Genomic DNA, 14045 nt, shown 5'->3' on the forward strand with positions numbered 1-14045 from the left:
GCCCAGCAGATCCCATTCCCCAAAGCTGAGAGCCAGCCCGCCCTCCCAGGGCCTCCAGGCTCCTGTCTCTCCAGCCCCTTGCTCCATATTCACCTGGGAAGGCCAAAACAATCCCAGCAGGAACTACCACTGACAGGAACAGCAGGAACAGTTGGCAGGAGCCCTGGTGAGCAGGCGGCCTCAGAAAATCCCGGTTTCTTCGTGCCATGGCTCAGCTGCTGTGTTGGAGGATTCTGATTTTTAGGGTGAGCTTCTTGGGGCAGCTGGACCCTGTTCCCTGAACTCCTGCTCGAGGCAGCAGAGGACTGAGGGGATTTGCCTTTCCACCACCTGGGCACTCTCAGGGGTTTGGTGATGGATTGGTTCAGTGCCACTTGAGTCATGTCAGCAGTGGCCCAGCTTGAGTGACATGTGACACATCAAGGGACCACCTTGCAGCTCCCAAATTAGGGCTCAGGACCCAGGAGCTCCACAGCCATGGCTTAAGGGCACCTTGAAGTGCCTTTAGAAGTCCCCTGTCCCACCTGGGATTGGGTAACGAGGAAGACACGCTTTGCTGACTACACAGGGGATGCTGGTGGAACAAGAACTGCTCCCAGTCCTGCCAGTAGGGGTGTGTCCCCCCTGGGAAGGCTGGAAGGCACAGGTGGGCTCTGTGGTCTCAGGCCCAGGATGAAATTCGTGCCCAACCCCAGCTCCACACCAGAGGGCAATGGGAAATGGTTCCTGTATCCCCCAGTCAAGCGATAATCCCTGGGCTTTGCTTCTCAGCTGGGTCACCCCCTGTGTCCCCAGGGTCCAGCAGCATTCATGCCCCCCATCTGCACACACCTCTGAGGAGAGACACCTCTCTGCATACGTTTTTCCATAAATTCATCCCATCCATTTCCAAGGCAGGGGCTCCAAGGAGAAAACACCTTCCAAGGAGGTGTCCGGGAAAGCTGTGAGGACACACTCCCACCTGATCTTATCCAGGGTTATCCCACTTTTGGTTCACAAGATCCTACAGAGTTTTTAGAAAGAAAAGGAATGGGGACCTAGAGCTACCTGCAGCTTTAGGGGAGAGGATTTTTGGGATGTAGCTTTATCATCCCAGCTGAGGAAGGCAATTTGTGGTACCCACAGCTGTGGTGTCCTACAGTGTGAGTGCTGCCCAGCTCTGCCCCTCCTTAATCCAGCCCAACAGTCAGAGCTGTGCCTGGAGAACTGGAGAGACAGAGCATGGGGATAACAAGGCTTGGGGCTCCAAACCTGACCCTCTCCCCACAAGTGTGATTTTCCATTCTGCCCTCCCCACACCTCACAAGTTGCTGCCAGGGCCTGCATAGATAAATCAGCTTTGCTGGCTGAGCCACAGCCCAAAATCCCCACCAGGAACTTGATGACAGAGTTCTTGTAGGCAGAAGGATGTGAGGATGCACCCCCTGCTCTGCCTCCCACAAACCCTGCCCACACGTCTCACCCTGCAGTGCTCAGCCCCAGCATGGGCCTTCCCTCCTGTCCCAGTCTTTGTAGCACCCTCAGGAATTTGGGAAGGATGACAGTTGATAAGCCACAGGAGAAGGCAGGAAATTGGAATATAAAATAGGCAGGGGCTGTGAATGATGGCTTGGGTTAAGTTATCCTTCATCCTGCTCGGATGCCATTTCTCTTTCTTAATAATATTAAAACACAGTCTTCTTTTGTACTTCATCCTTTAGAGAAGCTCATTCATTAACCCACAGGGCACTAACAAGAGCTAATCTGCTCCTCTGGCTCCCCCCTCCTCTCCTCCCAGGGTAAACTGAGGCACAGAACGAGCAGGGTTGTGCAAACTGCAGCGTCCCACGGGCAGCTGTGCCAACAGGGATGGGGAGCAGGGAAGGAGACCCCAAACACCTCCCTGGGCTCATCACTGAGCCTCTTGCCAATAGCCAGGGGTGGGTCCCTGGGGGAAAAGCCCCCTCTGTGACCTTCATCCCACTTCATGCTTCCTCTCCTTCCTGTTGCAGAGTCGGTGCCGATGGCGGTGATCATCGGGGTGGCCGTGGGGGCCGGTGTGGCGTTCCTGGTGCTGATGGCCACCATCGTCGCCTTCTGCTGCGCCCGCTCCCAGAGGAGTAAGTGTCACCCACCACGCTGCATCCCTTTGGAAGGGCTGGGGGGACAACTCTGGGGAGAGGGTGAATCGAGTGGAGCGGGGAGAAATCAGAGCCTGAATTAATGACACGGTTGGCTGAATTTACTTCTCCGCACAAGCTGCTTCTCGTGTTGGTCTACCAAGTGTTTGCTGCAAATGGCAGCCCTGTGGGAAAAGGGAAAGGTTTATGGAAAACATGGAGGGTAACTGCTGATCCCTGTTAGCAGCACAGGCAGCTCAGGAGGTGTGCAGGGGACTTCTTAATCTCTCCCTTGGAGAAATCCTGAGGTCCAAGAGGGAGAAGCATCCTCACTGTGCCACATCGGTGCTTAAAAACCCTCCACAGTTCTGCTTCTGTTTTAATTCCAGTTTTCCTGACATGCATATTCCTGGCAGGAATGACAGCCAGCAGAGGGGCTTTTCATGGGACTTGTGCATTTTGGAGTCTGGCTGCAGTGGGAATATGAGTTAAAGTGACATTAGAGATGCAGGTAGAGCAGGAGAAGGAGGAAGCAGTGTGGCATTGTCTGGCCTCATTAAAAAGACACCACGAAATTAAAAGAGGATTGTGGGCTCCATGAAAAGGCACCAAACCAGGAGGGAGAATTGTGATTGTCTAGAGCATTCCAAGCCTCTGGGGAGAGCAGGAGATCCTTGGCACTGCTCCCGGCTTGTGAGACGCTTGGTGCGGATTCTGGGATGCCAAACTCTCCACATGTGTGCCAGAAATCCCAGTTGTTGTTCTTTTATTTTTCCTCCCCTTGATGGTTTACAAAGCCATCAAAGACACCAGGCTGCTCTTGGATTCAGTAAGGACACACAGCCTCCCACTGCAGAAATGTGTTTAATTTTCAGTGTGATAATGATGCCTCTCCCCGTTTTTATCCTTTTTTTTTTTTTTTTAACTCTTACAGCCTCCATTAGCAAGAATTAATCAATTAATTAATTAATTAGGGGAAGCAATTTCTCTTGCTTTTTGGGGAAGGATTGTTGATGGACAGGACTCAAGATCAAGCCAGTTTGATGTCCTGGAGGTCATTTGGCAGCAAGGGACAATGCAAGCACCTGAACGGAGCAGGGCCAAGCCGTGTTCCCATGTCCAGGGGCTGTTTCTATCCCATGCCACATCCTTCAGAGCAACAGAGAGCCTGTGGTTCATTATTTCCCTCTCGTTTGATGGAACCAGATGGTGCAGGGCTCTTTACAGGACACAGGATTTCACAGGAATGCCATGACAACAGATCCCTGAGGTGGTAAAAACACCGGGATTTAAACCCTCACAAGCTGGAGGCATGCAAGGATGGGCTGCTCTTCAAGGGGACAGTCAGGAGGGGACGAGGCCATCCCAGCCAAATGCCTTGTGTTATTTATCCCATTGGTAAATCAGAAAGAAGAGGCATTTTCCTCACCAGGGCTGGGAAAATAGGTTGTGGAAAGAGGGCACTGGGGACTTGGTGGCAAGGTTTGAGGTCCCTTTTCTCCATTCTTCTGGTGCTACCCCATTTAGAAAAGGTTTTTGGGTCTCCAATACATCAGAGGCTGCTGGGTCTGGGCATCCTCCCTGCTCTGCTGCTCCCCTGGCAGTGTGATCCCCTGGGGAGAGGTCAGCAGCATCCCCAGGCCAGGCCAGGGGTCCCTGTGCTCCCTACAAGGCTTCACTTTGGGATCAGAATAAGAGATCACCCAAGAGATCAGCAGAGATCCCTGCCCTGATCACCCCTCCCCAAAACCTTATGGGAAGAGCCAGACCCAGCTGGGGACAGCAGCAAATCCAGGGTGCAGGTGGGATTTCCCAGCCTGAGATCCCTGCATGGGGTGCTGGTGGCACTGAGGCCACTCAGTTCCCCTTTGCCTGGCTCCAAAAGCCACTGGAAGCTACAAACACAGAGTCTCTCCTTGTATCTGGGGGGAACTGGGAGCATCAGCAGCTGAACCAGACCCCAGTGACACTCAGAGTGCAGAACCTCGCAGGGAAGGACTTGGATGTGCCAGGTGGATGAGCTTTTACCCCAGCTTGGAGGGTCGGGACACCAGGCTGAAAGGTGAGGAAAGGAATTTCATCTGTTAGCGGCGTGCGATGAGCGGAGTTATTACAGAGATCAGCTCAGGAATGATGGGATTGACAGAGCACTTGGATATCAGGAGAAGGGCTCATTTCCTGCCAGGGTGACTGCAGATTCCTCTCCCAAGACAAATACTGGAGCATTGTGCCATCATTTACAACAACAACCTAGTGCAGGCTGCGGGAACAGTTGTGTTGAGGGGACACAGTGACCCAGCAGTAACTCTGGAGAAGGAATCCCCTGACCCAGCCACTGACCACTGCTAACATCAATGGGGGAGGCAATTCCTGACCATGTTTTGGGAAAATGCAGAAAAAAAAAATAAAAAAAAAAGGAACCAGGTGCAGACACACCGAGCTTGGAGGCTCTGAAAAAGAAAAAAATTTACTGCACATCTGTTGTTATATCTTCAGTGACTTAACAGCCCAGAGTTATTTAAGGGGGAACACTCCTGGGAGAGGAGCTGTAAGACACTGATTAGCTTCTTGTGATTAAAGACAAAGGCTCCAGCACCAGGAATGTGGTCCCAGCAGGACAACATTAAAAAAATAAGCTGTAGTAACTTCCCAGTGAAAGGCTTTGCCTTGTGCCCTGAGCCTTGGAGAGGTCTGGGGGCTGCAGGTGTGGAGGACAGGAGATGCCAGGAGAGATGAATTCAAGGACAGAGCTTCGAGCTGGTATTGGTTACGTCATTCAGTTTGGATTAGAGATAAAATTCCCGAGGGTCCAGCCTTTTCTGGACCGAACCCCACAATCCTGGCCTGGCAGGGCGCTGCTGGATCTGTCAGCTGGAGATAGATCTGACAAGCCAGCAGTTCAATGCAGTTTTTGGGCTGGCACAGCCATCCTGGGAGGTGAGAGCCAGATCCGTGGCTGGGGGCCAGCTTCAAAGCTGTTGAGGTCTTGCTGCTCAGATTTGCCTCCATCTCTGCTTTTCATCTCAGCTTTGTGCCGCCGTTCTGCTCCCGCTGCTCCACGTCTGTGGTTTAATTCTGCTAAAATGACTTGTTCAAAGCACGCCTGACACCTTCAGGGAAGGCAGGGAGTCTCTCCAGGAATGTTTCTCTCTTCTCCCATTGTCATTTCCAGGCTGCTTGGAGATGATAAAACATCCCTGGCTACATCCGTGCTCATTGCTTGGCCTTTTCCATGTGATGTCTGCACCCCAGACTGGGGGAGGCTTTTCTCAGGGGTTCCCAGTGCCTGGGCAGAGCTGGTCCATCCCTCAGGAGCAGTATTTCCTATGGATCAGCAGGCTGGACAACGATTTCACTCCCTGTGGGAGCAGTTCTGCTACAGCCCAGCCCTGGTAACAGCCCCGTGAGTGTGGCAGAGGCCAAGCGAGCTCCAGAAGGAATTCCCACAGGAGTCTGAGCTGCCCATGCCTTATGGAAACACAAATATTGCTCCTCCAGCTCTCCAGTGGGCTTGCTGAGCCGGGGTTATTTTCTCTGCTGCTGCCAGGAATCCTCAGTTAGGTTCCTGCAGAAGCTCCACCACTGCCTCGGACTAACTCCCTTCTCACTCTCCCTGTTGTCCCAGATCTCAAGGGTGTGGTTTCTGCCAAGAACGATATCCGTGTGGAGATCGTGCACAAGGAGCCGGCCTCGGGCAGGGAGGCAGAGGAGCACCCGACCATCAAGCAGCTGATGGTAAGGAATTCCTCCCCCTCCCTAAGCTATTGCTCCGGGCAAAGTTTGATGGTGACAAGCCCAGACAAGCATCGTTCAGCCCCGTAATAACCACTGAAGGCAAAGATGCTCTTCCAAAAATCCTGTTCTCGAGATCCACATCCTCTTGCCATAAAAACTCCTGGAGTGAAACTTGGCTAACGAGGAGGGAGAGGGGTTTGTTGCAGTGGCCCATCTGTCCGCCGGGCTAATTGCAAAGCAAATTTGCCACCTCTCACCCGGAAAGCTGCAGAGGGCAGGGAGACACAGGGTGATAACGAGTTCATTGACCAGCGAGGGCAGCACCGAGGTGTGCGCACAGGGTTGGATGCACACGCCGGGGCTGTGGCTGCACCCGGCTCTGGAACAGCACGGGAGGTGTCACCGAGGTGTCCCGAGGCCACTGTCCCCACCCGGGGACACCGACAGACACGGGCAGAGCAACAGGAGGATGCCTGAGATCCCAGGAAACCCAGCTTGGTGCATCCTCGCCTCCAGCCCCTCTGGGTGCTGCGGTCTGTTCCCTGTGTCTCGGCCCCTTTGTCTTGGCTTTCGCTTGCTGGTGACAAAAGCTGGAAAATGGCAAAGAAACCTGCAAAACAAAAGGAGATAAAAGAGTAGATGGGAAAGGGGAACGGGATTGAAGAAGCCAGTGGCTGCTGGGTGGTTTTTTCCTCCCATACCTCAATTTCTTGGGCAGCTCTTGTATGTCCTGCCTGCAAAAGCTGTTCCATGAATGCGTGGTGGGAAAGCAAGGCTGATCATCACAGGGTGGGTGGAATTGCTTGCTGAAATGATCAGGATTGCCAGCTAGGGAGCCTCCAAACAATGAAGCAGGAGGAGGTGGAGATCCAGCAACTTATCCCAGCACCACTGAGGTTCCTGTGCAAGACCCTTTGTTGCCAGTAGAGCTTTGCCTTGAGAGATCTGCAAGTCCATGGTGGGATTTGCAAGGCTGGAAGGACAGAGGAGGCTGGGGTTGGATTTGGAGCAATCTGCTGGGATGAAGAGGAGTGAGAAGCTTACTCTCCATGGGACCCTGTACATCATCTGTGTGATCAGCAGTGCTAAGCCCAGATCTGGCTCCCACAGGGACATCTGGGATCATCCCAAATCCCACTCCAGACCATAACTGCCAGGCTGGAAGCACACACGGAACCTCAGCAGAACAGAACATTTACCAGAGTGAACAAGGAAGAGGATGGTGGTGGGAGGTCAGACACAGGATTTTAGAAGCCATCCTGGGGTCTTTCTTAGGTTATTTGCAGGAGCCAGGGTGTGATTTCACATCAGCCTCTGCCTTGGTGAGGCTGGGAATGGAGCAGAGCTGAGCTGGGCACGTTGCAATGAGGATTCTGGCAGGGTGGAAATGGTGCAGAAAAAAATGACAACATTTGTTTGAGAGCTGGGAAAAAATGCCTTAGAGGGAGAGGTTGTGGAGCTCCTGGGTTTATCAGCCAGACTGGTGAGAGGTGGTTTGGTCATGGCACAATGGAACTGTTTAAGTGTGAGCAGGGAAGGCAAAGCTGAGTGCTTGCAGATGTGACACAACAGATTCACAGCCTGGCTGGACTGGAAGAGGGCAATTCTTCCCCTTTCCTGGCCAAATCCAGGTATTTTTCCTGAAAATACAGCAGTTGGAAATGATTCATTGGATCAGCGCCATTCAGGAGCTGGAAGAGGTGGTCCATGATCTCTGACCCTGATGCTGAGGGCTTGGGAGATCCTACCTGCAGGGAGAAGGCATCCAAGCCCCCTCCCCTGCCTGGATCAAGGCGTCCCCACCCTCATCTGCCCTCAACAAGCACGTTCCCAGGAAATACTCTCCAATTCCTTCTCTCCTCAGAGTCTGCAGGGACCTGCTCTGTCCTTCATCCACATCTTTGCTGTGTCCAGCAGCAGGTGTGGGCATCCTCCTCCAGCCAGCAGACACCCAGCCTTGGATGCCAAACAGGCTCCTGATAAAATGCTCCAACTTTATCAGTGAAATGAAGGACCGAGTTACAAACTTCCTCTTGCTGATGAGGAGCAATGAGACCTCTCTAGCAGGAGGAGGAGGGCAGTGCCCAGCACCTCCCTGTCCTCACCCTGGGATTTTCCAGCTCTCCCTCCTCCCAGTGCCAGCATTATTCCCTCTGCTTCCCCATGTGCCTTCTTTGAGTGTCCTGTGAGATCTCCATCCCTTGAGGTGATCTCCTCACCCCCACTAGCTCATCACACCTTGCAGTTTCATAGCAGCTGTGGCTGTCCTTGCCATGCCAGGGCTCTGGGTCATTAATGTGGATGTTAACGAGGAGCAGCCAAGCTGGCAAATATCTCCTCCATCCCAACCCCATCCCGGCCTCTCAGCCGAGCCTGACCCCAGCACAGCCTGACCTGCTCCTGCTGAATTTCAGGATCCTCAGCACCGTGGATGTGCCTTTGCTCCTCGGTTTCCCACGGCGTCCTGCTCTGTCACAGAGAGCCAGCGTGACTCTCCGTTCCCCCAAACTCTGTTTTGTCATTCTCCAGCCATCTGTGACCTCCGCAGCCCACCGTGCTTTTCACAAGTAATTATTCATGCATCTATAAATTCATTAACACCTCAGGATACGCGTCACGCTGGCTGATTTGCATATGTTCATATTGCCTCGGCAGCACTCCCACCCCCTGCCCCCAGAGCTGTTCTGCCAGGCAGCGCCTACGGGCAGGGAAAAGGCTGCCAGCTCTCGTGGCTGGAGGCGAAAGAACCTGGAAAAGGGTCTGATGGTGGGGAGGATAAACCACAACAGCCACATCCTCCCTCCTGCGGGATGCCTTGGGCTGTGAGGAGGGAGATGAAGGGCATCGGCAGCCTCCTCCCTTAGCACGGCCGGCTTCATTCCTGGCTGGTCGGACCCAGTGCCTCCCCACCTGAGAAATGGGGCTGATAATCCCAAAGGAGCCATCCCCACTGCCATGAGCAGTCAGACACAACCCCAAAGTGACAGGCAGGCAGGGGCACCCCACAGATCTCCATCTCTGGATCATCCTTTCCATCAGAGGGGATCCAGTGTGGCCAGGCCTCACCTTTGGTTGATATTTGGAGTGAAATAGTCAAAATAATCAATCCAGTGACAACTTTAACTTTTCCTGTCTCCTTAAACCCATCCTTCTACTCCAAGGGCTGTTCCTACTTTGTTCACAGCCTTCACAGGTGATCAGCACCACACACCTTTCCAGACAGGTGCTCAGCTCAGATCCCAGTGGAAGAGGAAAAATCAAACAGAATTTCCATTCTGAATTTCCATTCTGCAGCCCAGTGGACACAGCATCCCTTTCCCTGCCATGTTCCATGTGCCTGGTGGCCACTGCCACTCTGAGAAACACCAGCAACCCTGAGCTGTCAGAGCCGGGTCTGAATTGGACCCGAGCTGCATCTCCACAACATCCAGCTTCACTGGGAGGCCTGAGGAGCATCTCTCCCTCACAGCTGAGCCCTTCCAGCAGCACCAGCCCATCCAGAAACAGGATTTTGGGGAGAGGTGGGACAAGGAGCTGCAGCTTCTCCCGTGGTGAGCAGCTACACCCAACCCAGCGGAGCTCACGGCACTGGGCAACCGAGGCCAGAGCCGGTGTTTGAAGGTGATAAAGTTTCTTCGAGCTGGGAATTCACAGAAGGGTTCTTGGGCTTGTTCCCTCCCTGGGAGCAGAGGAAGTTGAGAATCGTCACCAGCATCCCTCAGCCTGGTGACGTCTGGCCCGCACAAGAGCTGCCAGGTGGCATCCAATTACCCAACCAGCCATAAATATTGTAATTAAACCTGGCAGGGGGAGGCACTTCGAGCTCACCAGGTCTGGAGGATACTCGGGGACCTGAAACAGCATTTAAAAAAATATATTGTGTCCACTAATGAAAGACAAGAATTTAATATCCTGCTGGATTCTCCATCTCAGAGGCTTCATTTGGTGGTGTGAAACGTGGGGGAGCTCCACATTTCCAGAGCGGACCGGGAGGCACGGCACTGCCTGCTGCTTCCAGCCAGTGTTTCCCTGCACTGAGTGACCCTGGGCAGGAGCTTTGCTCTGCAGGGATGTGCTCCCCGAGCCAGCACAACAAGGCTGGGGTGATGTTCAGGATCTGGAGGGTGTCCCTGGCTTTTGCAGTGGGGAAAACCGAAGCAGGGGCGGTCAGGGATGCGGGGATGCGATTTGTCACATCCCTCAGCCACGCTGATCCAGGAGGCATCGGCGAGGTTTGGGAATGGACAGGACTTCACACCCCACCTGTGATGATCTGGGGATGGGGAAGGCTGCTGGTGCCTGGCAGTGCTAAGCAGGATTAAGTGTGGGCATGAGGTTCCCAGGATGGGAATGGTGGCTCTAACAGGCATTAATATCCTCAGCCACCTGCACAACGAGGCCCAGAGCATATTGGTGCTGTCACCTGGCTGGAGAAAGCCATGGATCTGGAAAAAATCTAGAAATGACACTGGGGCATCCCATGCCAGCACACTCAGATGTGTCTGGTCTCTCTTTCTATGTATTTCCCTCTCCCCCTTCATAATCCCCGTTAATATTGGTGATGGAGTGAACTTGAGTTAACTTTTGTCCCTTCCTGGTGTTTACTCAGTGATGACAAAGCAGAAATCACACTAACGAGGATCCCACAGCCCACTAATTAATGGTGTAAAACTTTAATAAAGTTGACATTAATGACTAGATGCAATGGGAGAATTGAAGGTTCAATGATGTGATGGTGCTTTGTGGACCTCATCTGGGGACTCCCTGCAAATCCACGAGGTGCAGCCAAATTCAGAGCCCCGGGGACAGGCAGGGTCCCCACGGGGCTCAAGGAGCATCCCAGTGCCTGGATCATTCCCACCATCACTTCAAGAGACAACATAAAATGGCTTAAAACAGCCCACCAAACCCGGCATTAGTTGCAGGGAGGTTTGGTCACAGTGGGACTGGTCCCTTGGTTCCCACCTCCCTTCTCCCCCCTCAGTCTCTGGGTCTGGCCCTGCCCACTTGGGTCAACCGCAGCAACACAAAAAAAAGAAGTCAAATTCAAGGAGGAGAAGTGGTTTTTCTTTTTCATTGCGAGCTGGGAGCTGTTTCGGTAGGGTTAACACCCCCCGTCTCTGCCTTTGCAGAGATGCTTTAGAGAATCGAGGGGGTCGCCAGGGCTGGCAGAGCAAAAAAATCCCTGCACATCCCATTTAGCTGCACTCGTTTAATCCTCGGCGACACTTGTATTTATCCTGGTAAATCAATGGCTGGTACTGGCTTTCTTTTCCCTAGGAAAACTCAGGTACTTTAATTTATTGCCTTTAACAGCCACATCAAAGGCTTTCGAGAGATGAACAGCAAGTGCTGCGGGCTGAATTTCCACCGCCACTTACCATCTTAAAGAGGAGGGAATTTGGGCAATAAAAGGGGATTTTGGGGCTGATGTGGGGCTGTGATCCCAGAGAAGCCGGGCTGGAAGCGTCCGGTGAATACGGGAGAAGCTAAAAAAAGGCAACTGAGAAATTGCCTTGATAATTATCCTGCTTCCTGCAGTCCCGCGTGCTGAAGGAAGGGTAATTAAAGCCGTTGTGTAATTAATGTGCACCTTGCCCCTCCTCTCCGCCTCCCCCGATCACAGCCAGCCTTCAAAGGAAAACTAATGAGGCAGCCAAGTTCAGCTGAGGAGGAAAGGGAAGAAAGAAGGGAAGCAAAAAATTTAAAAAAAAGGGCGATTTTGGGGGTGTTGCTTTGGGCAGGTGAGTGCAGCCCCAGCAGTCACCAAGGTAAATAATTTGTTTTCTGCATCAGCCCGGCTTTTTCTGTCCTAAACAGGGAAAAACAATCTGTAAGCCAGGGAATTGTGTGGCTTTTGTGCATCCACCCGGCTCCACCGCCCTCAGACACGGCTGGGGGGCCCTGGGCAAGTCCTTGAATCCAGCAGGTGGCAACTCCCCAGTGCCCTGGGGCTACCGATGGATGTGGGGCTCACCCCACACGGCCTGGGGGCGATGGGGAACCCGGGGCCAGGCGGAGCCAGGGCTGCTGACCCCTGCCTGAATCCTTTCCTAGATGGACCGGGGGGAGTTCCAGCAGGATTCGGTGCTGAAGCAGCTCGAGGTGCTCAAGGAGGAGGAGAAGGAGTTTCAAAACCTGAAGGTGAGCTGGATCCTGGGGCCTGCCTCTGTCCCCAGTGAAGAGCCGGGGTCAGAGCCCCCCTCTCACTCCTGGCAGAGGGGCTGGGGTGCTGGGAGCAGGGCAGAAGCAGCTCACACCCAGCACTGCTGCTGCAGGCTGTCCCTGTGCTGTCCCCATGGTGGCCTGTCCCACAGGGCTGTCCCTGTACAGGGAGAGGCTCTGGCATGCTGGAACTGTTTTGTGGCCCCTTTTAGCAGATTTTAGGGGAAACACGGAGGTGTGGTGCCAGGACAGTGCTGTGCAAGGGGGACTTGTGTGGAGGGGGCTGAACAGACTGGAATCCACTGATGGCACAAGAGGACATTGCTGGACGTTTTGGTGGTTGAGGTGTCCTCCAAAGGGGGGCTATGAATATGGGGAAGGGTCTGGAGGGTTCATACAAAGAACGGCTAAGGTGACTTGGCTTGTTCAACCTGGAGGAGACCAAGGGGAGACTCCTCAGGGTCTGCAGCTTCTTCCTGAGGGACAGCTCTAATCTCTGCTCTCTGTGACCAGCAACAGCACCTGAGGGAACAGCTGGAGCTGGGCCAGGGCAGAGTTAGGTTGGACATCAGGGAAAGGCTCTTCCCCCAGAGGTGCTGGCACTGCCCAGGCTCCCCAGGGAATGGTCACAGCCCCGAGGCTGCCAGAGCTCCAGGAGCCTTTGGACAGAGCTCCAGGGATGCCCAGGGTGGGATTTGGGGGTGTCTGTGCCAGGCCAGGGGCTGGGCTGGATGGTCCAGGTGGGTCTCAGGATATTCGATGATTCTAAGCCCCGCATGTCCCGGGTGGATTGGCAGGGTGGGCACCCGAAATGCCATGGTACCCAAGGAGACCTCAGCAAGCTGCCCCGCTTCTCCCACTCCCCAGGACCCCACCAATGGCTACTACAGCGTGAACACCTTCAAGGAGCACCACTCCACCCCCACCATCTCGCTGTCGGGCTGCCCGGCTGACCTGCGCCCGGCCGGCAAGCAGCGGGTGCCCACGGGCATGTCCTTCACCAACATCTACAGCACCCTGAGCGGGCAGAGCCGCCTCTACGACTACAGCCAGCGCTTCGTGCTGGGCATGGGCAGCAGCTCCATCGAGCTGTGCGAGCGCGAGTTCCAGCGCGGCTCCATGAGCGACAGCAGCTCCTTCCTCGACACCCAGTGCGACAGCAGCATCAGCAGCAGCGGCAAGCAGGACGGCTACGTGCAGTTCGACAAGGCCAGCAAGGCCTCTGCATCCTCCTCCCACCATTCCCAGTCGTCTTCCCAAAACTCAGACCCCAGCCGGCCCCTGCAGAGGCGGATGCAGACGCACGTTTGAGCCCTCCGGGGACGCTCGGGACCCTCCGCGTGGGCGCCGTGGCTCCGTGCTCGGACAGTGGCGCCCGCCGGCAGCGGAGGTGGGGAGAGGCCGGATCCAGCCCCCCCAGAGCGGGGCTGTGGGGCAGGGGACCGGCCGAGCATCCCCCCCGCCCTGGTACATGCTAAGCACAACCCCGCTGAGGACGCGCTGAGCCCCGGGGAGCCGCTCCCTCGGCGGTGCCCCACAGCCGCTCGCCTCCGCTTCCCGCTGCCCTCTCCCAGCCGCCTCCTCCCCTTCCTTCGTGCTGTTCCGTGTCCATTCTTATAGAGTCCGTTTCGGGGGGTCGGGGGGTCCCGCCGTGTGGGACAGGAGGGGGGGACAGCGGTGGGACAGGGACCCCCCGGGAAGGGCCTCTCCACGCTGTATCGCGGCACCGCGGTCAATACAAGAGGTGTTTCTCGTGGCACGCCTGGGCTGATGGCCACCCCGCGGGGACATCAGCTTCCCCAGCACCCTGTCCCGGCACGGACCTGGCCTGGAGCCTGGGTGTGCCATGGCCTCCCGGGGCAGGCCCCGTGGGGGCAGAAATGGCCGGTGCTGGAGGGAAACTGAGGCACGGGGCAGCTGGCACCGCACAGCCCCAGCGTGGGAGCCAGGAGATGGGGCGTCACAACAGGTAAGGGGATGCGGGGACACAAGGGCATGGGGACAGGCCACCCTCCCAGCGACTCACAGCCCCAAGACTCCCTCACA

At 55.0% G+C, this 14045-nt stretch overlaps 1 protein-coding gene across 2 annotated transcripts in view; it reads left to right on the forward strand.

Moving 5' to 3' along the window:
- The window catches only part of KIRREL3 (kirre like nephrin family adhesion molecule 3), a 350972-nt gene extending 337217 nt beyond the window's left edge, over positions 1-13755 (forward strand). For both annotated transcript variants that reach the window (XM_088066785.1, XM_088066786.1), the window contains 4 exons: positions 1992-2099; positions 5725-5834; positions 11892-11978; positions 12867-13755. In XM_088066785.1, the coding sequence (XP_087922911.1) occupies positions 1992-2099; positions 5725-5834; positions 11892-11978; positions 12867-13310 (749 nt within the window). In that variant the 3' untranslated portion in view covers positions 13311-13755. The remainder of the gene's footprint in view (positions 1-1991; positions 2100-5724; positions 5835-11891; positions 11979-12866) is intronic.
- The last annotated feature ends 290 nt before the right edge of the window (positions 13756-14045 follow it).

Source organism: Pseudopodoces humilis, chromosome 25 (assembly GCF_049639895.1).
Source record: "Pseudopodoces humilis isolate 2021_Gansu_Grassland_sample_001 chromosome 25, ASM4963989v1, whole genome shotgun sequence".
NCBI lineage: Eukaryota > Metazoa > Chordata > Aves > Passeriformes > Paridae > Pseudopodoces > Pseudopodoces humilis.